At 41.6% G+C, this 26990-nt stretch overlaps 1 protein-coding gene across 7 annotated transcripts in view; it reads right to left on the bottom strand.

The window, feature by feature from the left end:
- The window catches only part of KDM4C (lysine demethylase 4C), a 336197-nt gene that overhangs the window by 304176 nt on the left and 5031 nt on the right, over positions 1 to 26990 (bottom strand). For 2 of the 7 annotated variants that reach the window (XM_084834476.1, XM_084834472.1), the window contains exons 2-5: positions 22096 to 22149; positions 20936 to 21100; positions 4436 to 4611; positions 2788 to 2902 (exon numbers count right to left, since the gene is read on the bottom strand). In XM_084834476.1, the coding sequence (XP_084690602.1) occupies positions 2788 to 2902; positions 4436 to 4611; positions 20936 to 21079 (435 nt within the window). In that variant the 5' untranslated portion in view covers positions 21080 to 21100; positions 22096 to 22149. Of the gene's footprint in view, positions 1 to 2787; positions 2903 to 4435; positions 4612 to 9581; positions 9704 to 20935; positions 21101 to 22095; positions 22150 to 26990 lie in introns of those variants that run through there. The other 5 variants (XM_084834475.1, XM_084834471.1, XM_084834474.1 and 2 more) reach the window with 5 other exon arrangements.

Here is a 26990-nt window from a genome sequence, read left to right as displayed (position 1 = left end):
ACCAGCTGGCTACTCCTCTACCTGAACTGTTTCCATTCCAGCTGGCCATTATAAAAGGTATTTAACTTTAACAATTTGTTCCTGTGTTTGCTTTTTTCCTCTTCCTGCCCCATCCCTTTTTCCTTTTGTGTTGTGTCAAACTCACACTCTTGGTATCCAAGCCAGTATCTTCTTTATTAAGTTGCTGGGCAATTCAAAATAACATTTTTTTAACGTTTTATTTTTACCATCATGGATTCTCACCTTACTGTAAACAAAAAGTTACCTTTAGTGACCCTGGTGAATATGCAGTGGGAGAAGTAATTTTTCTCACCATTGAGAAAAAAAGGAGAAGTAATAATGAAGGAGAAGTAATGCGACAATGGCCAGGAAAAAGGACAGCGTAGGACTACAGTTCAGTCACATAGTATCTTGTGTCTCTTGAATTAAACATATGTTGAATTAAACATATGTTTCTGAACAAAACAACAGAAAATGGGGTTCAGTAGTTGAAGATAATGGAATAAAGCACAAATATGCTAGCTCCTCATGTGTGCTCGTTTTCCGGAGCAGAAAGCACAAAATCCTGCTGAGCTGGACATGCCCCTAAGAAAAATATATCAGTAATAAAGAACTCCACACTTCAGCTTTCTTTGTAGAAATCCACAATTTATTCTAAAGAACAGCTGCTACCATAGGATATTTCCAAGTGTACAGAAGAAGACTTCATCAGTAAACAAAACAGACAGTTATATCCATGAAATACAAAGCTATCCTTGTTTTCAAGTAGTGCTGATATTACCACAGTAAATCATGAAAGAAAAGTTTGCTTGGATTTTGCAGCTTTCTAAAAATAAAAGTGCAGGTTTTATTCCTTGTCATTATTCCTCTTTATTTCATGTAACTTAAAGGTTTTACAACTGTACTTTTATTTAGTCCCGCCTCCCACCCCACCCCCACCGCATCAGATACCTGATGAACGGTCCTCTGTAAAGGTATTCACCAAAATATTCAAGTAGAACTTAATTTAGGAGCAGCATGCCTCCGATTACTAGATGCTGGAGAGCACTTACTATGATGAACCATCTTCATAATGCCCAGTTTGTTGTGAGCTTCCCAAGGGCATCTGGCCAGAGTTGGAATTGAAGTGTGGAGTGTGGAGCTCTTTATTACTAGATGGACCTTTGGTTTGATTCAGCAAGGCAACGCTTATGCTCTTATTTTCATGTAAGCAAATCATATTCAAAACAGAAGACAGCCAATATTAGCCAGGATCAGATTCAAAAACTTCTATAAAACCAAGGAGGCTCAAACAGCAGCTTCCCATGGGAAGCCACTTTTAAAACAGAGGGGAGTTACAAAAGTAGAATGCTCTGTAGCACAGGGTTTTACTATTCAAAGGGAAATGTCAAAAATCCCACTGGATGTATTTAAGCAGCTCTTTGGATGCCAGCCATTGTATTAACAGTGAACTTGTTAGTTACAGATTTTGCACTATTCCTAATGCTTGTTTGGATTAAAGAATGCAAAACTTCATAAAGTATAATGCTATGTCACAATGGAATTATTGCATATACTTTGACTGGATTTTTTTAAAATAGAAGCCTCACAGAATAATAGCCTTACTATATTGTGAAAACCACATTGCCTCCATTAGATTATCTGCACTGCTTTTGGTTTCGATATTGCAACATATCCTTTCATTTATCACATATGATTTCTTGTGAGGAAATACCTATACCATGCACTTTCTCCCCTTCCATTGCCTCATTTCTAGACAGACGGTATTTCATCCATCCTCATGAAAATCCCTAATGTGAATAAATATGAGATATCTAGTTTCTAAATTTAGAAAAGATTTTGCTAATAGCATACATCATACATTAAAACCTATCTTTGTGCAAGGGCACCATCAGGTGGCTGAAGAAAAAATTGACAGATGCAAACAATGCTTTCCAGGTTGAACTATCACAGGTTAAAATGCATAGATGCCAGGACCCTCAGCACTTTTATCTCCACATTCCTTTGTAGGCTACAGCATCCATCTGCTCCTTTCCCAAACTCCATTTAGGTTGCAGTTTTATACACATTTATCTGGGAGTAATAAGCTCCATTTAACTTAATGGGACTTACTTCTGAATAGACATGCATAGGATTACACTGTTAGTCTAGTATCACTTCCCCTTGTGCCTTTTCTATTTTTTCAGAAATTTCCTTCGAATGCTCCTTTTTTGCCAATCTTCTTGTTTTCCTATCTAATTTTTCATCACGCTTAAATTATTCAGTCCCTTTGGCTGCTCTGATGCTGGTAACTTATTCTAGCTGTGGGATGTCTCATGCTTCCTGTGCCAACATATTCTATTGATGGTTATTGAGACAGGAAATAGCATGGAAATTAGTATAGCCCACTAATTCTCAAGAGGCATTAGAACTGCCTTCCTAAATCTGTGCCCTCCAGATATCTTGGACTTCAACTCCCATTAGACCCAGAGAGCATGGCCAGTGTCAAAGATGATAGCAGTTGTAGTCCAAAACATCTGGAGGGCATCAGATTGGGGAAGACTGCATTTAGTGTCATCAATTCCCAGTCAAGATACCCCTAAAAGAAGTTTTCCACCATGATTTTTGAGTTGTCAACCCAGTTGCATTAAAATGCCCAAATACTGAGACAATGGTATGCGCTCATCATATAAAGTACACATGCACTCCAACAAAATATCAGACAAAATTCAAACTATCATTCTTATTTGTAGTGAAAAACGATGTAACATCAGATAATTCAGAAGGATAACTGAACAGAACACATACTTCATTATATATGCTTCCATTAATATCTGCTCCATAGATTGGTGCCACAAAAGTTAAATTCTTCCAGTATTTACGCTCTAGGTCTTCATAGTCTAAATGTCTTGGGGTACAGTATCTGTAGAAAGTGAAAAAGAAAAAAGACACAATAGTTACAAAAGACCAACATTTATGGATTATATTAAATGGTTTGTGTGCCTCGTATAACTGATGAGATTGTTCAAATAGCCTCACGTATCATTACCCCTTAAGAGAAGAAGGAACATTATGTATTATTTTGAAGTAGGTTTGCGTGTGTACATAGGTCTTCCAGCAAAAAGTATTTATTGTACCAAAAATGCTTGTGAGTCTAACTCTGCTACTAGTTAATATCCATTTCTTACAAAATTTGGCCCAATGATCCAAGCCAATAAAAAAAAAATATTTGTTTATTTAGAAAATGTGTACCCAGCTCTTCCAATGCATTTACTTCACTCAGGGCAGATTACAGAGCCTGTCTGTCCACAGAAGGCAGATCCTGGATCCAACCAAAACAATCTTTTGTTTTTAACAGCATAAAACAGAAAAAGGTTCAGCAGGTGAAAACATTTTAAAATTAGGATATACGAACAACAAATGCTCGCTGGAAGAGGAAAGTTTTAACTAGTTGGTGAAAAACAGTAAGACAGGGGCCAAACGGATTTCACAGGGTATAGTGTACCACAATTCAGGCACAGCCAATAAAAAGGCTCTCACAAACCAATTGTGCCTTCGCCACAGACAGGTCACAAAGAATGGCCTCTATCTTACGGAGCAGGCAAAATGGCATGAGAGGAGATGGTCCTTCATGTATCCTGGACCTAAGTCACTTAGAACTCCTAGATATGCAAGGAGGCTTGGTGTTTCCTTTCTCTCCAATACACTATACGAATGAAAACACAGATAAATGTAGAAGAATTCAGAGCTAAACTACATGAAAATAAACCATGGTGTCAAAAATTAAATAGGATACATTTTGTAAGCACTCATCTGTTGATCTCATTTCAGAGATACATTTGTACACATACCATATTCATAAAATATACCCTTTGAATGCATTCATGTTTTCTGTGCTTATCCCAAATGCGCAAGCCATTTTCTGTTATCTAGGTAGTCTCATTTAATCTCATATTTTTACTCTGACTATTCTGTAGACATATTTTTATGTTGCATATGTAAAATAGCTATATATAACTATTTGCACCATAACCAAAGTTTACAAGTCTTGTAGTAGGTTATAACCTACATACACTACATGGAGGATATGCATGTGAAAAAGATGAGTGTAAAAAGGATGTAAGGAATGCATTTGCTCTTAGTAAACATGTATGAAGTGATTTTATTGGAGGAATGTGAGCATGAGATTGCATTTCATCCCAAACCCTTCCCTCATCACTTGCTATCTCTCCGTTGATGCGTAACAAGCTGTATAGGTATCCAAAAAGTGGTCTTATGTTAACTTGCATTTTTTCTAAATTAGAGCTTTTACTTAGAAACTATAAACTGCAATACATACATCATTTACTTTGAACTTGAACTTAAATATTCTGAAGTAAAGGGTCTGTACACAGTAGCCTAAGAGAGCAGCCATATAATCTCCATCTAGAACAAAGCATGGAATGAATATACATACTTGCCACTGTTAGCAAGTTGCCTAAATTCCTTCACAGTCATTGGCTTTTTCTGAATATTGTATTGCGTGAAGAGGCCTGACTGACCAGTAACCATCTGTTGAATTGGTGCTGGAATCATCAGACAATCAATATCATCGTAACTTTTCCTTGGCTTCCACTCCTTAGGAGGAATTACCTAGAAATTTGGGGAAACAGCACATCAGCAGCAGCAAAAGGAACTTACAATATCGCTTAAAACAATAAAGAACAAAGGTTGCATTGTATAAGTAAACTCAGCAAGATGGCCTGAAAGAACTAGAGTTTATGTAAGATCAACAGATTTGGTGGCATAATAGCAAGGCTAAAAGTTACCAGAAAGCTTCTTTAGGTGTGCCCAATGGAGCCTTTTACTCTTTTCTTTCAGCAGCAGGCCCCACTCCCATATCAGAGATCACTTTTGAAAATGTTGAGCTTCAAACCAGCTTGCCATAAGGCAAGAAAAGAAAAAGTCAAAACCTTTGCTGAATGTGGATAGGTGGTTTTATGTTCTTTGGTCCATGGCCATAGAGCCCAATGTTTTAACAGAGTCTGCTTCCAGACAAGGATTTATTATGGAATTGCCATGACTCATTCAGTCACAATTTATGGGAGATCCAAATGAGGTTGTGTGTTTTCGCAGTGCTGCTTCTGTCTTTTTTCTTACTGGATGAGTAAAGGTGAAGACTAACAAACTGAGGCTCAGTCCAGACAAGACAGAGGCTCTGTTAGTAGATGGTTCCACAGGCTGATGGAGGGGATTTAACCTATTATGGAGTGGGTTGAACTCCCCCTAAAAGATCAAGCTCATGGCTTGGGGCTGCTCTTTGATCCATCACTGTCACTAAAGGCTTAAGTGTATCCGGGGGTAGACAATCTGGCTCCAGTGAACCATCTCTGGTAACCTCACATTGGATTCAGTAATGTGTTGTACAATGGGCTGTCTTTGAAGATGATTCAGAAATGCAAAATGTGCTTGTGAGGATTCTAGCTGGGACCAGGCATTACGAACATATTATGCTGGCCCTATGTCACCTTTTGTTGTTGTTCCCGGAGTGTGCTCAAGTTCATATTCATTGCATCGGTGATGCTATCTAGCCATCTCATCCTCTGCCGTCCCCTTCTCCTTTTGCCTTCAGTCTTTCCCAGCATCAGGGTCTTTTCCAGAGAGTTTTCTCTTCGCATTAGGTGGCCAAAATATTTGAGCTTCAGCTTCAGTATCTGTCCTTCCAATGAGCACTCAGGGTTGACTTCCTCAAGGATTGACTGATTTGACCTCCTTGCAGTCCAGGGGACTCGTAAGAGTCTTCTCCAGCACCACAGTTGGAAAGCATCAATTCTTCGGCGCTCAGCCTTCCTTATAGTCCAGCTCTCACAGCCATACATTGCTACTGGGAAAACCATAGCTTTGATTAGACGGACCTTTGTCGGCAAGGTGATGTCTCTGCTTCTTACTATGCTGTCTAGGTTGGCCATAGCTTTCCTCCCAAGGAGTAAGCGTCTTTTAATTTCATGGCTACAGTCTCCGACTGCAGTGATCTTGGAGCCCAAGAAAGTAAAATCTGTCACTGCTTCCATTTCTTCCCCTTCTATATGCCAGGAAGTCATGGGGCCAGATGCCATGATCTGAGTTTTTTTAATGTTGAGTTTCAAACCAGCTTTTGCACTCTCCTCTTTCACCCTCAACAAGAGGCTCTTGAGATCCTCTTCGCTTTCTGCCATTAGGGTGGTATCGTCTGCATATCGGAGGTTGTTGATAATTCTCCCAGCAATCTTAATTCCGACCTATGATTCATCCAACCCAGCGTTTCTCATGATGTACTCTGAATATAAATTAAATAAGCAAGGTGACAATATGCAGCCTTGTCGTACTCCTTTCCCAATTTTGAACCACTCGGTTGTTCCATGTCTGGTTCTTACTGTTGCTTCTTGACCCTTGTACAGGTTTCTCAGGAGACAGGTAAGGTGGTCTGGTACTCCCATCACTTTAAGAATTTGCCACATTTTGTTGTGATCCACACAATCAAAGGCTTTAGCGTAGTCAATGAAGCAGAAATAGACGTTTTTCTGGAATTCTCTTGCTTTCTCCATGATCCAGCAAACATTGGCAATTTGATCTCTAGTTCCTCTGCCTCTTCGAAACCCAGCTTGTACTTCCGGTAGTTCTCGGTTTGCATACTGCTGAAGCCTAGCTTGTAGGATTTTGAGCATCACCTTGCCGGCATGTGAAATGAGCGCAATTGTGCGGTAGTTCGAACACTCTTTGGCGTTGCCCTTCTTTGGAATTGGAATGTAAACTGACCTTTTCCAGTCTTGCGGCCATTGTTGAGTGTTCCAAATTTGTTGGCATATTGAATGCAGCACTTTAACAGCATCATCTTTTAGGATTTTAAACAGCTCAGCTGGAATACTGTCATCTCCGCTAGCTTTGTTGTTACTAATGCTTCCTAAGGCCCACTTGACTTCACTCTCGAGGATGTCCGGCTCAAGTTCAGTGACCGCACTATCATGGCTATCAGGGACATTAAGATCTTTCCTGTATAGTTCTTCTGTGTATTCTTGCCACCTCTTCTTAACCTCATCTGCTTCTGTTAGGTCCCTGCCTTCTTTGTCCTTTATCATGCTCGTCTTTGCACAAAACGTTCCCTTGAGATCTCCAATTTTCTTGAAGAGATCTCTAGTCTTTCCCATTCTGTTGTTTTCCTTGATTTCTTTGCATTGTTCATTTAAGAAGGCCTTCTTGTCTCTCCTTGCTATTCTCTGGAACTCTGCCTTCAGTTGGATATATCTTCCCCTTTCTCCCTTGCTTTTTGCTTCCCTTCTTTCCTCAGCTACTTGTAATGCCTCATCAGACAGCCACTTTGCTTTCTTGCATTTCTTTTTCTTTGGGATGGATTTCGTTGCTGCCTCCTGAACAATGTTACGGACCTCCGTCCATAGTTCCTCAGGCACTCTGTCTATCAGGTCTAATCCCTGAAATCTATTCCTCACCTCCACTGTATATTCATAAGGGATCTGATTTAGGTCATACCTGAATGGTTTAGTGGTTTTCCCTACATTCTTCAATTTAAGCTGAAATTTTGCAAGAAGCAGCTCATGATCTGAGCCACAGTCAGCTCCAGGTCTTGTTTTTACTGACTGTATAGAGCTTCTCCATCTTTGGCTGCAAAGGACATAATCAATCTGATTTCGATATTGACCATCTGGTGATCTCCATGTGTAGAGGCGCCTCTTGTGCTGTTGGAAAAGAGTGTTTGCTATGATCAGCATGTTCTCTTGGCAAAACTCTATTAGCTTTTGTCCTGCTTCATTTTGTACACCAAGGCCATACCTGCCTGTTATCCCGTTGATTTCTTGACTTCCTACTTTAGCATTCCAATCCCCTATGATGAAGAGGACATCTTTTTTTGGTGTTAGTTCTAGAAGGTGTTGTAGGTCTTCATAGAACCGATCAACCTCAGCTTCTTCGGCATCAGTGGTTGGGGCATAGACTTGAATTACTGTGATGTTGAATGGTTTGCCTTGGATTCGTACTGAGATCATTCTATCGTTTTTAAGATTGTACCCCAGTACTGCTTTTCCCACCCTTTTGTTGACTATGAGTGCTACTCCATTTCTTCTAAGGGTTTCTTGCCCACAGTAGTAGATATGATGGTCACCTGAATTAAACTCGCCCATGCCTGTCCATTTTAGTTCACTGATTCCCAAGATGTCAATGTTCAATCTTGCCATCTCATGTTTGACCACCTCTAGCTTACCTTGATTAATTGATCTGACATTCCAGGTTCCTAAACAATCTTGTTCTTTACAGCATCGGATTTTCTTTTCACCACCAGACACATCCACAGCTGAGTGTCCTTTCGGCTTTGGCCCAGCCGCTTTACTCTTTCTGGCGCTACTTGGAAATTCCCTCTGCTCTTCCCCAGTAGTATATTGGACACCTTCCGACCTGAGGGGCTGATCTTCCGGCGTCATATCTTTTAGCCTTGTGATACGTTCCATGGGGTTTTCTTGGCAAGAATACTGGAGTGGGTTGCCATTTCCTTCTCCAGTGGACGACATTTTGTCAGAACTCTCTGCCATGACCTGTCCGTCTTGGGTGTGTTTATATATGTGACCAACATGTAAACTACAGCTCCACTAAGATAGTTCTGTCATGCACTTTCAGTTCTTCCTTTGTGCTTATGATACAACTGTAATCAGGAATATGTGAGTTTTTCTACACAAGGCTGTTAATCTGCTGTATCTACTTTCAGTTTTGTTGCAGAATTAAGATCCAAACACTACACGAAGAGCGTTCCCCCCTGCATTTCCACTACATAAACTCTAGGTGGCACTTTGGTACAGTGGAACAGCACAAATACACAAGTGAAAAAATATTTTCTTTTGCTTTTACAAATAAATACATTATCCTTGCTCTAAAAAAAAAAGGCACGGAATGTGTACTTTAGACATAGAAGCAAAACTGGAGGGTCACACTGTCATCTCAAGAACCCATAAACAACAATGAGTAGGGGAATGACAGGCACAGGATAAATGCCTTGTGTAGAAAAGTTATGTATGTAGTAACTGTATTGGCCTAGGCTCATGTCACTTGCATTGCTTGATGACAAGAGACTTGTAAGCATAGGGAAGAATGGTACACACTTTAACAAAGCTTTTTCTCTTGGCCCATCCCTTCAGTTTTTGACTTCACCTCCAGTTGCATGGGTCTCCATCCTTTTATCACAGGACTCCACTTTCTAGCGTCATGGGCTCCTGGAAGTGGGTCCTATATTGCACACTGGGGTTCTAAGTGGATCCAGGTTTTTGCGAATTCTGTAAACCTTTGGTTTAGACAATATTTTCTGTAACCTGCCATCAATCCAGTAATGGCTCCATAGCAATTGTGGATGTTATTGCAAAAATGCCCCTGAAGAAGGATTTACAATCCGAAACACTTTGGGTCAAGAATTAAGGATAATTTTCTAGTAGCACCTGAATTTTTCTCCCTCTTTTTGTGGTTCACACTATGGCACCACTTTTTTCAGAGGCAGTTTTCACAGCAGCGGCTGGGAAAACAGCTAGGGTGGGGGCTGCCTGTGGGCCACAGGTTCTGCACCCCTACTAAAGAAGCAAGCTTCAACTCACTTGGGCAGCGCCTGGGGAAGAGAGGCAGTATGTCAAGGAACAGAATTTGACTGCCAGTGTCAGAAGATGGCATGTCGTTGCCCTGCAAAGCACCTTTTTCTCCTCTGCCATGACTTGTAGAACTATGCAAAACAAATACATATATTTGTTATATATAGCCTGTGGCTCTGAGCCTGTGGCATCACTGGGGAGAGCATGCTGGACAACTCGACAAAGAGGAATTTTTCACTTTTGCCTCCAAAGCCTTGTCTGCCTGCTTGAGGAAAAGACAGATACCAGCAGAGGTGAGCACTTCACAGCTGTTCAGCTCAATACACCCCAGCAACCAGCAGCAGAAGGAGCTTGGAGAACATAGGAGTAATTGTGGATGTTCACCTGCTCCTTGTTAGCTGTTGCACTGAGGATCGGGGCTCTCTATTTTATACTGTTACTTTAAGACAGACCTGGGAAATTCACTGGATTTCACTGGATATCAGGGGAAGGGGGTGCCCTTATTAGTGTGGTTATGGGTAGGGGGAGCTATGGCATTAGGGGATTAACAGGCCAGTTGAGGAGAAGAGGAGCTCGACCCTTTACACTTATCCCTGTTAGGGTTGTATCTGAGCCCATAGAGTCCCAAAGCAGCTCTGATTCTGAGGAAGAGAGGTAACTTCGTGGGGGAGGAGCTTTCCCAGACTTCAGAGGTGCAGCTGGAGGGGGAGCCCCCCCTTCTCACATCCCTGGGAGTGACAGCGAACCAGGCGTGGAAAGGGAAGGACAACCTGAACTTGTAGACGCGAGGCACAGACACAGGCACAAGCGAGAAATCGCAGGGGCCGAGCTTCGGCGCTCAGCCCGATTGGCTCGACAACAACAGCTGCGCCCAGAAGCATCATGGGAGAGGGGGGGATATTCCCCTCCCACCCCTTGAGTTCAAAGAATTGCCACCCTTTTCCCAAACGGAGATCCACTGACGTCCTAAACCTTAGAAACCCCCAGATGGCTGTTCCTTTGTAGTTCTCTGAGTCTCTAGCAATTAACATCTGTATGCCTCATTAGTGTAAATGGAATTAAAGCCTTGGAAAGCAGCCCTTTTGTCTGAGTGTTGATTTGGCTATTGGAATATTCAGTAGGCAACAGGGGAATCCTGACAATCCCCTCTTCTGGTTCTTCCTCTAACTAGATGGCTTCTGGCTGCCTTACCAGCTTGCCCTAGGGTCTGGTGGAGGTGCTGCTTTTGCTGAATGCCAGGTCAGTCCAAAACAAAATATCCCTCATCCATGATTTAATTGTGGATGAGAGGGCCAACCTGGTGTGTATTACTGAGACCTGGGTGGGGGAACTGGGAGGGGTTAGTCTCTCCCAGCTGTGCCCTCCTGGGTACTCGGTGCAGAACAAACATCAACTTGAGGTTGGGGGGGGGGGTTATGGTCCATAAGACTTCTGTCTCCCTCTCACGTTTCCTGCCCATTAAAGTGCTGATCTTGAGTGTTTGTACCTTGTGTTGTGTACCCAGGCCAGTTTAGGGATTCTGCTGATGTACCACCCAGCCCACTACCCTTCAGTCTCCCTTCCTGTGCTGACAGAGGTGGTCTTGGATTTGGTGATGAGGACCCTTAAAATGATGTTTCTGGGAGATCTCAACTTCCATGCTGAGGCTCCCAGATCCAGAGTGGCTCAGAACTTCATGGTTGCTATGACAACCATGGGGCTGTCTCAACATATCATTGGCCCAACACATGCTTGATTTGATTTTCTTGATTTGATTGGGCAGGAGGATGGTGATGGTGAAAGTGGGGAAATTAGCATTTATCCCATTGTCATGGCCGGATCACTTCCTATTGAGGTTTAGATTCTCAGAAGCCTTTCCCCTGTGCTAGGGTGAGGGACCTATTAAAATGGCCTACCCATGGAGGCTAATGGATTCCAATGGATTCCAGAGAGCTCTGGAGGATTTTCCTCCTGGTATGGCTGGTGCACCTGTCGAAGCCCAGGTCACTCTGTGGAATGCAGAGAATGACTCGGGCAGTTGACACCATCACACCCACGCACCCTCTCCTTCTAAGCAGAGGCCAGCCAGCTATCAGGATTAAGCAAAGGCCTTCTGTTTTGATTTCGGACTCCGATTCTGATTTGAAGACAGAGTTAGAAGAGACAGGGAGTGGGAGAGGAAATTCCCCAAGACTCCCCAGGAGCCAGCAAACAACCTTCCCAGGGGCTTATCAAGGAGGAGGACCAGACTCAGAGACTATCTTCCCCCTCCCCGTGGGAACCCAGGCTCTGTCGGGGGGGGGAGCTTTGGGATTGACTGAAGTAGCTGAATAAAGAGTTTGTGGATTGCACAGCAAGTCTCTGTTGCCTCATTACTCAGAAGGAGGGCTTAGCATCCGTGACTAGGAATGTCATGAGTACCTGACAGTAGGGTGGAGTCTGATGGACACCCCCCCCCCACACTCAGCCCCCCAGACACCACTCACAGGCCCCTTTACACCTCTAATGTTGTAGAGATGGCCCTGTACAGCTGCCATTTTGTGCAACATTAAATATATGGAAATTATGGAGCCCCGATTTTGCGTAAAAATGGCAGGTCGCAGCAGGAGGCTGCAGGGTGCTCCCAGACAGTTCACCAAGCCCTCCAGAGCTCATGCAGCCCAGTAGGCAGCAGCAGTGACTTGACGAGCATCTGCGCTTGGCGAGCACAGGCGAGTCCATCCATCCCTATCCATGACTCCAGCTTCTTGGTATTTACCTGAGCTGAGGGCAATGAAGCAAGAGGGAAGACAGCTAAAACTCAAGTGGAGGAAAACTCGTGCCAAGTCTGACCGAAAACAGGTTAGAGCTTATTATTAAGCCTACTCTGTGGTGGTGATGATGGCAAAAAGGGATTGCATCTGTGCCATCTAGTAGAGCTTTTCCAAGTGGTTCATGGCCTGCTACAATCTGGGCCAGGGAGAGAAATGGTGGAACCTTCAAGTAGCATGCTGTGAGAAGTTTACACAGCATTTTGAAAATAAAGTCACTCAAATCCATCAAGAATTGGACATCACAATGAATGCCGCTCCGTTAGCAGAGGTGCCCGAGCGCCATCTGGTTCAGTTTTATTGGATGACTTTCAGTTGCTGAGGCCTGAGGATGCAAACAAGGTGCTTGGTCCAGGAGGTTGCAAATTCCTCCTTGAGAGAGAGTGGTGCCAGCCTCTTTAAAGGTGGCGGAAATTAGGCCATTTCTGAAAAAGTCTAACCTGGACCCAGATGACATTAACAGTTATAGATCAGTAGCCAGCATCCCTTTCCTGGGCAAGGTGCTTGAGCTGGTGGTTGCCGGACAACTCCAGGCACTCTTGAATGAAACTGATTATCTAGACCCATTTCAATCAGGGTTCAGGCCTTGTTTTGGAATGGAAACTGCCTTGGTTGCCTTGTGGGATGACCTTTGCCAAAAGAGGGATAGGGGGAGTACGACCCTGTTGATTCTCTTGGACCTCTCAGACACTTTTATACTATTGACCATGGTATCCTTCTGGACAGGTTGTCTGGGTTGGAAGTTGGATGCACCGCACTGCAGTGTTTCTTTTCCTACTTGGATGGCCAATTCCAGAAGGTGGAGCTGGAGGATAATTGCTCTGGGCCTTGGCAGCTATGCTATGGGTTTTCACAGGGTGAATATTCCCCCATGTAGTTCAACATCTACATGAAACTGCTGGTGGAGATTATCCAGAGCTGCGAGCTAAGATGTCATCAATATGCAGATGACACTAGCTCTATCTCTCCTTTTCATCAAATCCAGGTGAGGCAGTGGCTGTTCTGAATCAGTGCCTGGGCATGGTAACAGAACGGATGAGGGCCAATAAACTGATATTCAATCCAGACAAAATGGAGGTACTATTAGTGGGTGGTTCATCTGCCCAGCTAGGTGATGTTCAAACTGTTCTGGAGGGGGTTGCACTCCCCCTAAAGGATCAGGTTTGTTGTTTGAGGGTGCTCATAAATCCAGCATTGTCACTAGAGGCACAGGTGGACTCAATGGCATTCAACAGCTTTTATCAACTTAGGTTAATATACTAACTACATCCTTATCTAGACAGAGTTAACCTAGCTACAGTTATCCATGCTCTGGTAACCTCTCATCTGGATTATCACAATGGGGCTGCCTTTGAAAACTGTCCAGAAACTTCAGCTGGTCCAAAATAGGGCCACCAGATTGGGACTTGCCAACGTGATTATATTATGTCAGTACTTTTCCATCTGCACTGGCTGCTAGTCCATTTCCAGGCTCTATTCAAAGAGCTGGTATTAACATTCAAAGCCCTAAACTGCTTGGGGCCAGGTTACCTGAGGAATTGTTTATTCCCGTACCTACCTGCGTGGACCCTAAGATCGTCCTCAACAGACTTTCTCCAGGAGCCCCCATCAAAGGAAGAGAGGTGGGTGGCCACTAAGAAGAGAGCCTTTTCTGTTGTGGCACCCTGACTGTGAAACGAGCTCCCTAGATAGGTTTGCCTGGTACCTATGTTGTGCTCTTTCCAGTGCCAGGTGAAGACTTCCTTATTTTCCCCAGACATTTTAGTCTTTCAGCTTCTATTTTAAATCTGTTACTGTATTTTAAATCTTTGCACTGCTGCTAAGTTCCATTTTGGTTTTTATTATTTTTATACTGTGGTTTTAAACTTTAAACTTTTATATTTTACCTTATATTGTATTTTATGGTTTTATCTGTTGTGAACTACCCATAGAGCTTCAGCTGTTGGGCAGTATAGAAATGTAATAAATGAATGTAATAGGCTCAATTCCTACTTTGGCTCAGTCTTCTCCCAAAAGAGGGTCTATGACCCCCCTGGCAAAGGCGAAGTGCAGGCTGAAGGGGCAGGACTGCAGCTTGAGATCGATAGGCATATGGTCAAGGAACACCTGATTACTTTGAATGAGTTCAAATCTCCAGGGCCAGATGAACAGCACCCTAGAGTAATAAAGGAACTGGCAGAAGAACTCTCAGAACCACTGTCATTCTGGGCTAATGTTGTCCCTATCTTCAAAAAGGGTAAAAAGGAGGAATCCGGGAACTACAGACCAGTCAGTCTGACATCAATCCCTGGGAAAATTCTGGAGCAGATGATAAAGCAATCCATCTGGAAGCACCTTGAAAACAATGCAGTGATTACTCGAAGCCAACATGCATTTGTCAAGAACAAATCCTGCCAGACGAATCTGATCTCATTTTTTGATCAAGTCACCTCCCTTGTGGACTGTAGGAATGCTGTAGACATCATATACCTCGACTTCAGCAAAGCTTTCGACGAAGTGCCCCATGATATCCTGATGAGCAAACTAGCTCAAAGTGGGCTAGATGAAACAACAATCTGGTAGATCCACAGTTGGCTACAGAATCGGACTCAAAGAGTGCTTATCCATGGGATCTTCTCAAACTGGGGAGAGGTAACGAGTGGGGTACCTCAGGGCTCAGTCCTGGCCCAGTGCTTTTCAACATTTGTATTAATGACTTGGAGGAGGAGGTGCAGGGAATGCTGATCAAATTTGCAGATGACACAAAATTGGGTGGGATAGCTAATACTTTGGAAGACAGAAACAAAATTCAAAGTGATCTGGATAGACTGGAGTGCTGGGCAGAAAGCAACAGAATGACATTTAATAGGGATAAATGCCAAGTTCTGCACCTAGGAAAAAGAAACCAAATGCACAGTTACAAGATGGGGGATACGTGGCTCAACAACACTACAAACGAGAAGGATCTTGGAAGTGTTGTAGATCACAAGCTGAATATGAGCCAACCATGTGATGTGGCTGCAAAAAAGGCAAATGCTATTTTGGGCTGCATTAATAGAAGCACAGCTCCAAATTCCAGGAAGTACTAGTTAGGTCTCATCTGGAGTACTGTGTCCAGTTCTGGGCACCACATTTTAAGTAGGATGCAGACTGGAGAGGGCTCAGAGAAGGGCACCAAAGATGATCAGGGGACTGGAAACAAAGCCCTATGAAGAGAGACTGAAAGAACTGGGCACGTTTAGCCTTGAGAAGAGAAGACTGAGGGCAGATAGGATAGCGCTCTTCAAGTACTTGAAAGGTTGTCACAGAGAGGAAGGCCAGGATCTCTTCTCCATCATCCCAGAGTGCAGGACATGGAATAATGGGCTCAAGTTACAGGAAGCCAGATTCCAGCTGAACATCTGGAAAAACTTCCTGAGTGTTAGAGCAATATGACAATGGAACCCATTCCCTAGGGAGGTGGTGGGTTCTCTTACACTGGAGGCATTCAAGACGAGGCTGGACAGCCATCTGTCAGGGATGCTCTGACTTGGATTCCTGCATTAAGCAGGGGGTTGGACTCGATGGCCTTGTAGGCCCCTTCCAACCCTACTATTCTATGAGTCTATGAATGAATAATATATTGGCATATGGTCAAAAGAATGACTCTTCTTGGTATCAAACTTGAATTTGTTTTCCAGGTAAACATAATACACAAATCTTTTTAAAATGCTCTCTTTGACTAGATTCTTTTGATATTAAATGTCTAACTATATGAAACTGCGCACTTCTGAAGTATACATGTCAATTAAATTTCTTCAAGAGATGTTGCCACTTAAAAAGAGATATCTAAATTACTCCTTTACATAAAACAGATAAACATATGTGACAGAAGGTTTAGCCATGTAAGATTTCAGTAAGATTCTTTCCCATTCTACTTATTCAACAAGATTTTCATGAGATGTATGCACACATGAAAAAGAATTAAATGTTGTTTTGGGAGGCAGAGAAGCCATGCACTCAAATATATGCATAAATATCAGATATGTGCATAGAAATTCTCATTTTCATGACTATTAATCATGCACTTATAATCTGAGCTATATACAAAGTGTGAATATTTTAAGAACATTTGCATGCTTTTCTTTCATTCAAGGTCAAATATGATTTTTTTTAATGCCACATAATATAAGAATTTTTAAAAACTGAATTATCTCCCCTTGTAGTCAATAGGAATAAATTCTGAAAAATTATAACATATCACTGAAATCTTACTGAGCTAGTCTCATCCCAAAGAATGTGCAGCATTATGAGACATAACATTATATAGGAAAAATTTAGTTCTGAGTGGGAAAACACAGTTCCGGTAAAAATTACTGGTACAAGATCACAAAGCAGATCATAGATCATAAAATCATAGGGTTGGAAGGGGCCTACAAGACCATCGAGTCCAACCCCCTGCTCAGTGCAGGAAGCCTGATTCCCAGGTGGTCTCCCATCCAAGGGCTGACCCTGCTTAGCTTCCGAGATCAGACAAGATCAGGCACTGATGTGCCCAACCATCCCTGGCCCATTAACCCTCATATACACACTGTGACAAGAAAAGTCTCCTATCCTATGTTGTACCTGGTCAAGGGGTATTTCCTGTGTGTTTCTTGTCCGTTTCCCATCCCTGCACAAACCTGTTAGTGTCTACTCAGAAGTAACTCCCATTGTGGTCAGTGAGCCTTCTCCCCTGAATGTCCACATCAGAACTTACAGAGGTCCCTCTAAATTGAAATGGCACAGTTTAAAGCCCAAATTCCATAAGTGCTGTAAAGCGCAATCTCAATGCTCTGATTCAGGGTTAGCATGACTGAGGTAAATGCGGATGTTGGGGCACACAGAAACCATACCAGGGAGAACCCAACTTAAGGAAAAGAATTGGGCTTTAAGCAGTCTCAGGAAATCCAGTTTTTCCCTGATAAGCTCTGGGGTGGCTGCTGGATGACCACAATGTCCTATATCCCTAACAACCTCCAAACGCAGCCAGCTCAGAGTAAATCACTCATGGAGACATCCCCCTGTGCTGGTACTCAGCCTCACATATATACAGATATATAGAGAGAGATTTTCAAACATTTCTGTGCCACATCACTACACCACATAGAAAATGAAGGTCTTTTGATCAAAAGTTAGGCATAGCCATGGCCTGTCCATTTTATATAAGCAGCTCCACTCTCATTAGAATGGGAAAATGTCAATATTGCTACCAAAATTCCTCTGAGTGGATCCAAAGGCTTCATGGCAACCTTTCCTAGCCCATCTGTTCATTTTAACAACAATGGAATAGTCAGTGTTGATTGCACTAACACAGGTGGCCATCTAATCTGCCTGAAAAGTAGACCTCACTCTGCATGTTATCCTTTGAAATTATACTTTGTACTGCTGATAACATTTCACTTCTACCATAGGAAAATGTTCTTATGACCAAGGAGCATCTCTCCTTATTCCATCAACATTACATCACATAAGTGCAGTGGAGGTCAAGGTAAAACACTTTTTTCAGCAGACTTGTAGTATTTGATCAATTGCTATTCTCTGCTTTTGATTTGGCTGCTGAAGTTTTAAATGGTCTTTTTTATTGCCATATGATTGTTTTGTATTGTGTATCTTATTTTATTTCATTTTTTATAATTATTGTAAGCCACATTGTGTATCTTTTGATTTTAAAAGCTGGATATAAGTAAATAATACACGATAAGACTCTGCCTCTAAAGCATGACTTTCAAGATATCTGTAAATCACAGATCAAATTTCCTAGTGTAATATGTTTACTAACACATATACTTACTACATTACAAACTGTTATACCATAATACAGTATTTTATCCCCATTCCCTAGTCATTGTTTGCTGATGAGATGTAGACCCACAGAAATAGGGCATTGTAATTGGGGCAAGGCGGGGGCGGGGAATACATTTCAAAATAAATAGTATACAGCTGCTAGGGCATATCACAAGTTTCAGTAAACAATATTCAATCCAGAATGTCAACATGTTAATAATAACTATGTTGGTTTGCATCACTCCTTCCACATCAAACAGAACAGGTATACAGTATGTTGTCTTTTTAAAAAAAATTTAAAGGCTAGGGTTGGAGGAATTGACAGCAAGTAAACTTACAGACAAAGAACAAATTCAGCGCTACTGCATACAATTGTATTTATCATCACGACATAGTTTATTTGACCAAAGATCATAACTGTTCCATTAGAATAGCAGGATCCAAACACACCCATTACTGATTCCAATATAGGTAACACTGGACATAAGTAAATATCACTATCACTCTTTCCTGAAGCAGTCAATCAAGTCAAAATGAGAAAAGAACTAAGGTTGTTTATGTCATACCTTGTTTGAGGAGTCATGTTTCTTGCCTTTGAAAATTTCAGTGCAACAAGATTTGTACATGTTTTAATTAATAAGGTATAGCCCATTGACTTTTTAGCTGCCATGGAGAGGCAGAATATTCAATCTATAGTCTTACTATTGTTACAGTAAATTATGAAATTAAATGTCATAATTACTGTAGACATAATTCTTGGGTCACAAACTTGAACCATATGGCCTCAGACAGCCTTATTTCATCATTTTTGTTTGGTTGTTACTGTATCTTTAGTTGAGATCTCACTAGCCATATCCTGTTGCACTGTTCCAGAAAACACCTGCATACTACACTACACTACAGAAGTCTCAAATGTGCAAAACAGTATCTCAGGAGAGTTGTTCCTCTCTATTTATCCAGTATGTATCATTATATATACAACCAAGGTATCAAACCAAGTATTAATCCAAATCTAACGTTTCCCTGAAAAATTCCCCTGAGAAGATGCACACAAAATCCTTTGTGTGTAGACAGCTGTCTTTTCCACTGAAGACAATGGAGAATTCTTGCAAGTCAAGGGAGCTCCATGTACTAGTGAGTCTCAAGCCCTGCAAGAGGGGCTGAGATATGCAAGACGAGCAAGAACAAGTGCAAACAAAGGATGAAATCCAATGGTGTCTGTTCACCAATGGAACAGACACTGTTGGTGGAACAGATATGCCTCCTCCTGCAGTCCTCCCACATGCCCCCAAATTTTCTTGAGCATTAGAGGGCCCTCCAGAGCAGATAGGCAGGCGGGGCAGTGGAGAGAGGAAGAGGAAGTCTGCTCATGCAACACTGAATAGAACCTGAAAACAGCTTTTAAATGTATTTCCAGTAGGAGGAGACATGCTTCAGATACAACCCTGAAAAAGCTCATGGTTATTCAAATTAAATGCTGGTTATGACCTATAAAGGCCTACACGACTTGGGACAAGGCTATTTGAAAGACTGCACTCCCCCATATGAGCGTACACAGGTTTTAAGATCCTCAGGAGAGGCCCCTCTGTTTGCCATCATTGGAGGCATGTTTGGTGAGAATGCCAGAAGGGTGCTTTTTGGTTGCTGCTCCCAGGCTCTGGAACTCTCTGACAAGAGAAGCCATTCTTTTGTCTTTCTACTGGCAGGCAAATACATTTTTATTCACACAGGCTTTTAAGCTGTTTGCTGAAATAGATTTTAACTGGTGGGTGCTGTTTAGTTTTTATTGATATGTTTTAACTGTTTTGATGGTTTAATTATAATACATTTTATGTTACATTTTATGTTATATTTTACCGTTAGCCACTTAGGGTGCAATCCTATGGCCGCTAGCCAGTGGCTAGACGGCCATACGATACATCAGTTTCTGGGAACTGATCCCAGAGCCCGCGCTCCAAGGTCAGTTCCTTGAGAACCGACCTCCTTCTCCCTCCCGCGCGCGGCCTCGTAGGCAGCATGGAATGGCCCCACGCTCGAAAGAGGAGCGCAGAGCAGCGATAACTGAGCATTCCTGGGTGCATTCCGGGGCAGGGAAGGCGGAAATGCATTCAACGTGTTGTCCAGCAGCTGCTTCCCCCGCTCTGCCTTCCCACGGCCAAAATCAGCTGTCTAGCCACAAATGCAGGGCAGCTGAAGCACGGAGGGGATGATCCCCTCTTCGCTTCTCCTGCCTTGCATTGGATAGGCGGTCACCTCCGAGTTCAGAGGCGACCACTGATCCTGGTAGGATTGCTCTCTTAGACCACTATTTATAGTGTAAATGTAGGATACATTATGGAGTAAAACTACTATCAGAAGTGAAAGTGTCAAAAAAAGAATTTGTAAACAGCATTTCATGGTTCGTACAGACAATTAATTTTAAATTTGTTAACAATGGCCATGTTATTTTTATTGCAGGAAATATCACTGAGTAGTTTATATATTGTAGCAATAGTATTTGAATGCCAACTTTGTCCCCAGAACATGCAGAATTTTACATCCATTATTATGTAACATTTTCAAGTATTAATAAGAAAGCATACAAAGCCATATAGAGTTTTTCTACTATTTACTTTGCTATTTGGGATAATAAGAACAATATTTGTTCAAATAATACTTACCAAGCAATGTTTAAGAAGCTAAAACATCTGCATATTAGTATTGTAGAACCATTTGTCAGAAGCTTTCTATAAGGAACATACATATTAAAATTCATTATTCTGTCATCTACAGTATTTTAAGGCAATTTACCTTTGCCAGTCCAGCACGATGAGCACCTTTCGATTCCATGTAAGCCAAGTACTTGTTAAATTCCCTGAATTCATCCATTGTAGGCCGAAAAATCATGATTTTACAGCTTGAATTTGGTGGAGGGTCCAATGATTGAGCAGCCATGGCTGCTCTGTGTTGAACCTGCTAGTAAGCAAATATACATTAGTCATGTTAAAGTATATTTGAATGGAAAATATTAAAAATGGCTTATAAATGTATTATATCAATGCAGCTAAATCTAATCAGGGCCATGTTGTGTCTCTAGACTCTTTGTTCCTGTATTAATTGCTTGTGCATAATACAAATATGTAAAGAGGAGGCCAAGAACAAAGATGGAAACAAGATGGTGTATACACAGCCCATAAGTCTAAACACTTTCAGAAGTAATCACTGTTGCTTACATGGTTTTGCATCTTGGCCCCCATTATTTCAATGCAATTACATATGCCGATACGTCTGACCAGGGATGTGATTTCATTCACTCTATCCTTTGTTACAGAAACAAAATCTCACACAGAGGGATTTCATATAGTTTTATGGAGACTCTGGACCTTGATACCTAATTCATGAGTGGAATGCTCTCCATAGGACATAATACAGTCCTACCCCTCTTTTCAGTGCACACGTACAGGAATTCAGCAAGCCAGGCCATTATGGGGAAGGTGAGATCATCTGCCATATCTAATTCAGCCCTTCACTCAATGAAGAAATGCAACCTCTAAACTGGACAGGGTAGGTGAAATATGCACATGTCTCCTATTCCCTATAATGGTCTAGCACGATATCTGTGCACATGTGGGGGGGGGGGGATAGGAGAGGGAATTATGAAGATCCCTCTTGTGCAGGCCCACAATAGGATTTTTGTGTTCCTTTTTTTTTTAAGGGAAACATTAAAAGCAACGCAATTCATTGCTTATATAGGCCAAGCTCCTGCTTTATAAAAGTACTGAAGCCATAAATGATTTACTTAAGACTTACCAGGGCACAAGTATCAAACAATAAATGTGAATCCTATTTTTTATATATTTGCTGCTCAGAAATGAAAAATTAAGGAACATTTTACTTAGTATTCTAAACAATTCTGACCAAGTATATGAGATTGGGGAAGAGTGTGGAGGGATTAAAAGTATAGTTTTTACCTGCTAATTAATATGTGCCTTCTACATCAACCCAACAAACAGGCCTCCTTCCACCTATGTACGGGGAGGCGGGGTGCAGAGAGAGAGCGAGAGAGAGAGAGAGATGGATTTGTATTACTGCTGGTTTATAAATTAATACTTCCATATACTCACAAATGTAGCAATGCATTTTTATCAATTTTAGAAAAGGTACTGTTCTGTGAAAACCAATTAAGCTTGTTCAGTGGACATCATGCAACCAAGACCTGTCAGAAGCTTAATTGTTACAATATTGATTCCAGTTAAGGAATACGTCTGATTAGAATAAATATATTTTGACTTCTAATGTGGATGTAGCAAAAGTCTTTAAATTTTTAACTTCTTCTATATTCCCCAAGAGACAGCAATTGCAAAAGGCATAAACTTCATGTGCTGAAGCTGTTCTGGAAAACTGCTAGAGGCAGGAAATTAGACTGTGACAAGAAGGGTTTATGATGTTATATATTTGTTTCTCTGTCTGTGATAGCTGAACCATTATGATTAAACACCAAATCCTTCTAGAGATGTTTCAGTCCTATTCCCTGCAATCCAATAGTTGTGACAGTGAAAGCTAATTTTCCAAAATGGGGGAAAAAAACCCATAAATATCTATAGTCATATCAAAGGCTTTCAAGGCAAGTTTTATTTAATCCTTAGTAGTCTCTCCCCCAACCCCCATCTCCCAATAATGACCCATCAAGACCTTTTGCCGGAGATTCTCTCAAATAGAGTAAATGTGTCATGTACAAATACCACCCATCTCCCTATTAAATTAGTTATTTGGTCCAGCAAGCCATCAGTTTAGGTACTGAAATTTCAATCTGATGTCAAGCCTGTTTTGGAAGAGAAACTGCTTTGTTCAACCTAATGGATGACCTATGCTGGAGAAGGATAGGAGGAAGACCCCTGGACTTCTTAGGGTGCAATCCTATGCACGTTAAGACAAAGAAATGCTAGGAGTTGTAGGACTTTTTTCTATCTAGCCATGCATCATATTGTGCCCTTACTAGCTTTTGATAGCCTCCATGATATCCTTTTGGACAGGCTTCAAGATTTGGGACTTGAGACATAATATTTCAGTGGCTCCACTCCTACCAAGAGGGTTGATTCCTGAAGGTGGAGCTGGGGAACTGAGTGAGGTCATCCAAGAATCTGGTGGCATCACTACACTGATGACACTGAACTCTATTTTTCTTTTACATCCAATTCAGATATAGCACTGAGTGTGCTGAACTGCTGTCTGGGATTGGTAATGGACTGAATGAGGGACAATAAAGTGAACTGAATCCCAACAGAACCGAGGTAGTCAGGGTAATTTTATGCTGCTGAGTCATTTGTTGTTTTCGTGTGTTGTATATGTTTTGCATTTTTATTGAATTTATGGACGCCTCCCTGGAAATACAATATATGGCAGGATATATGTATGTGTGCATGTATGTATAAGTATACAGAAAGACAGATTAACTGAGTAATTTCAAAATGTATTTAGAGCTAAACATTTTGGCTTTCACCCTCATCAGTAGCTGTAATATTAAATGGATACCAAGAGTGGCAAGAATCACAGATTTATGGTTACAGAATCTTGTCCTTAGCTCCGTTGTAGTTTTTCCTGGAGGTTGCATATGACATCCTTTTTTTTACATTCAATTAACTCACACTAGTGGAAATGCATATTACTGATTGTCTAATGCAGTAAGTTTTGTTTGCTCCTAAAAGAAGTGGTTTCTTGGAGGTAATGTAATGTGCTGATTTATACTGATGTGATCCTGGGTTGCAAATGTCTTGTTTAAGTGCTGCTTTAACTAACAATTTACGCAAATTGGGTGGTTTTCTGAATGCAATGCATGGTGAAGAATTAATTTATAATTATAAATTATAATTAATTTATAATAAATAAATAAATGAGCACAATAAGACATAATAGGGTAACTATCTTTCAATAATGAGACTAGGGTATCTGCATTGTTAGAGATGTTCTTTAAGCTCATTAGACCTTTTTGAGAAATTTTTTTCATTATTGCAGATGCATTTTATCCTAAGAACCAAACTATATATAACTTTCTTCTTAGATGGTTTAGATGACATGACTTGTAGTTAAGGTACAGGTGGGAATCTGTAGGTTTACAATTATAAGTCTATGACAATTTAATGGTTTTCAGTGGTTAAGAGGACATCCAGGCAGGGTAATTTTGGGTTTTCAATTTTGTTGTTGCTGGTAAACTTTATTGTTGGATGGATAGTTTTGATAAACCTAATAAAATTCTCCAAGCTATCCCTTCCATAGTCCAAGATGACAAAGATGTCATTGTCAAGGGCTCTTTGGAGGCCTCTCTCAGTATAATCCAGTAGCCAAGTCCAGACACAGACAAAGGAATTCCTTTCAAAGCTTTGTTCTTCTTTTACAACTTAACAACTATACTGATTGCAACTAGATCTGAGCAGCACAGTACCTATGCCCTACGTTGGAACAGTTGGTCCCCGTTTGAAAGGGAATAACTGGCAGACACCTGAACGTAAGGACTAGGGAGAGTCCCTCCCCTTTTCCCTTGGATCCTCTTGGCGCAGCCGTTGTTTGTGCGCCAACCTGGCATTACGCCTCCTTTCCACGCCCTCCATCTGGTGCCGCTCTCTGCGTCTGCGTCGCGCATCCACCAAGTCTGCTATCTGTGCCTGGTCACTCCCCGGACTGCTAACTAAACTAGGAATGCTGGTGGGAGGAATCTCCGTCAGCTGTTGGTCCTGGGAAAGAGGAGCAAGCTCCTCTCCCAGGAGCGACTGCTCTTCCTCAGAATCAGAACTACTCTGGGATTCTATGGGCTCAGTGTCCACCCTGACAGTCATCTATGTAACGCCACCATATGCTGGGCTTATAAGTGAAAGTTCTGCCAATAGTTCCTTTGAATTGTTCCATGAATAGATTGGCATAGGATGGGCCATACATGTTCCCATTGCTATACCTTGGAGTTGTAAATACTGATTGTCACTGAACATGAAATTGTTGCAAATGAGTACCAATTTAGCCAGGGAGATTAAGATGCCTGTACTGGGATCATTAGAGGTTCTATATGTGAGTGTGTGTGTGTAGTCTATGTATGTAGGGTAGTATCCAATTGTACTCCTACACAGAGTAGACCTATTGAAGTGAATGGCCCTAGTTTACATAGGTCTAGTATTGGATACTGCCCAATATATATATGAACACCTTTTAGTTCTCATGTGGCCCCCAGGGAAGTGTATTCTGACTGGGTAAAAGTTTCATGGGTTCATGGCATAAAATCCAACATAAGTCCTACTTAGAGTAGACCCACTAAAATGAAGGGGTCTTAAGTCACTGGTTGTACTCTCAGTAGGACTTATGTTGGATTTTACCTGCGATCATCTCAAATCACATTGCTATTCTTGACTTTAAAAGGTGCTTCCTAAACTACCTGCTTTGTCTTCAGTTGTGCCAAACTGAGACACCACGGTGCTATAACTGGATACTGAAGGCCTGACTCTGTTTGGTCTTAGAGGTTGAGAAAGAGTGTAAATATTTCTGGGGAAGGATCTTGAACTTCAGTAACTATGCAGGATGTAAGTGCCTGTACCTACCTTACTATCCTAAGGCTCTCAACTAGCAAACTTAACACAGGCCACTCTCCTCGATGGATTCATGGGGCAGTATCCATCACTGCCATTCTGCTTACGCCATTGACATAGTGCTAGCATAAGTGATCTCTACAGCAACGCCAATAGTGTTTGCTGGCAGTATACACTATTGGCATTGCACTAGAGGTTGCTTATGCTAGTGCTACATCAGTGGCGTAAGCAGAGCGGCAGTGTTGGATAATGCCCAAGGTCCATACACCACACCTTCCTGGTACCAAATAGGCACAAGGATTCTAACTCTTCCCTCCAAGGATTTAAAGGCAAAGTCAGAAAATTAAAATAGCATTTACTAAGCCCATAAGAATGACATTCATTTGACCAGGTTGTCCATGGCATGCTTCCTAGGATCTACTAAGGCTCATATAATTAATGGAAGCCTTAAACTTTGCTCTATAACTGCCATTTGAGCTATTAGGCAGTTTTTTGTTTAGACATGACTATCTCTCATTTTGCATGCAATTTTGCCATCAGTTCACCTATACCAAATTTGAATGTACTGTCAAAAAGGGATAGAAAAACAGTGAACCAGATGTCTTCCAGCATAAATGTCTGGCCAGAGAAATATATAATAGTCACCTAAGTTTACAGAACAAAGCATATACCATATTCCATGTTTAATTACATGCCCTAGTCTCAATCTCAGCAAAGCAGAATATACTGTTACACTGCTATTCCATCACATAACAAAGAAAAAGGCCTCCAGACTCAGCCACAGTTAACCAAATCTCACGTGTCCAAATTATATTATGCCAGATGTGATTTTCTTCTAAACAAGGGGAGCCAAGAGGATCTTTGTTGAACACAAAACCTTTGCAACAGTCAAACCTGTCAAGCTATTAAATATCACATGCTAACTTTCATTTTCAAAACACAAAAAATGAGACAATGGCTGCATTTGCACTTCACAATAAGCCAGAATTCTAAAGAATTGTTATTGTGAATGAGCCAACATGCTGGTGCACACTGTTCAATCACTCCCACTTGGTTCCTCTTGCCAGTGGTAGCAGCTAAACAAGCCAGGGACTCTCCACCCATGGTTTATTCAGTGTGATGTCCGAATTGGAAAGTCTGGCTCCATGCTCTCCTAATCAGTCAGATTCGTAAGCCAAGAACAACCCCTTGTTAAAAAAGGAAGAAGCCAGAAGTCCCAATCTGGACATCATGCTGAGCAAACCACAGAGAGTCCCAAGCATGTAGGAGCCAAGCAACTGAATAGTGTGCACCAGCAC

This window comes from Heloderma suspectum, chromosome 2 (genome assembly GCF_057233095.1).
Source record: "Heloderma suspectum isolate Gila_16-S chromosome 2, 16-S_ref, whole genome shotgun sequence".
Taxonomy (NCBI): domain Eukaryota; kingdom Metazoa; phylum Chordata; class Lepidosauria; order Squamata; family Helodermatidae; genus Heloderma; species Heloderma suspectum.
This window is presented reverse-complemented; position numbering and strand designations above follow the sequence as displayed.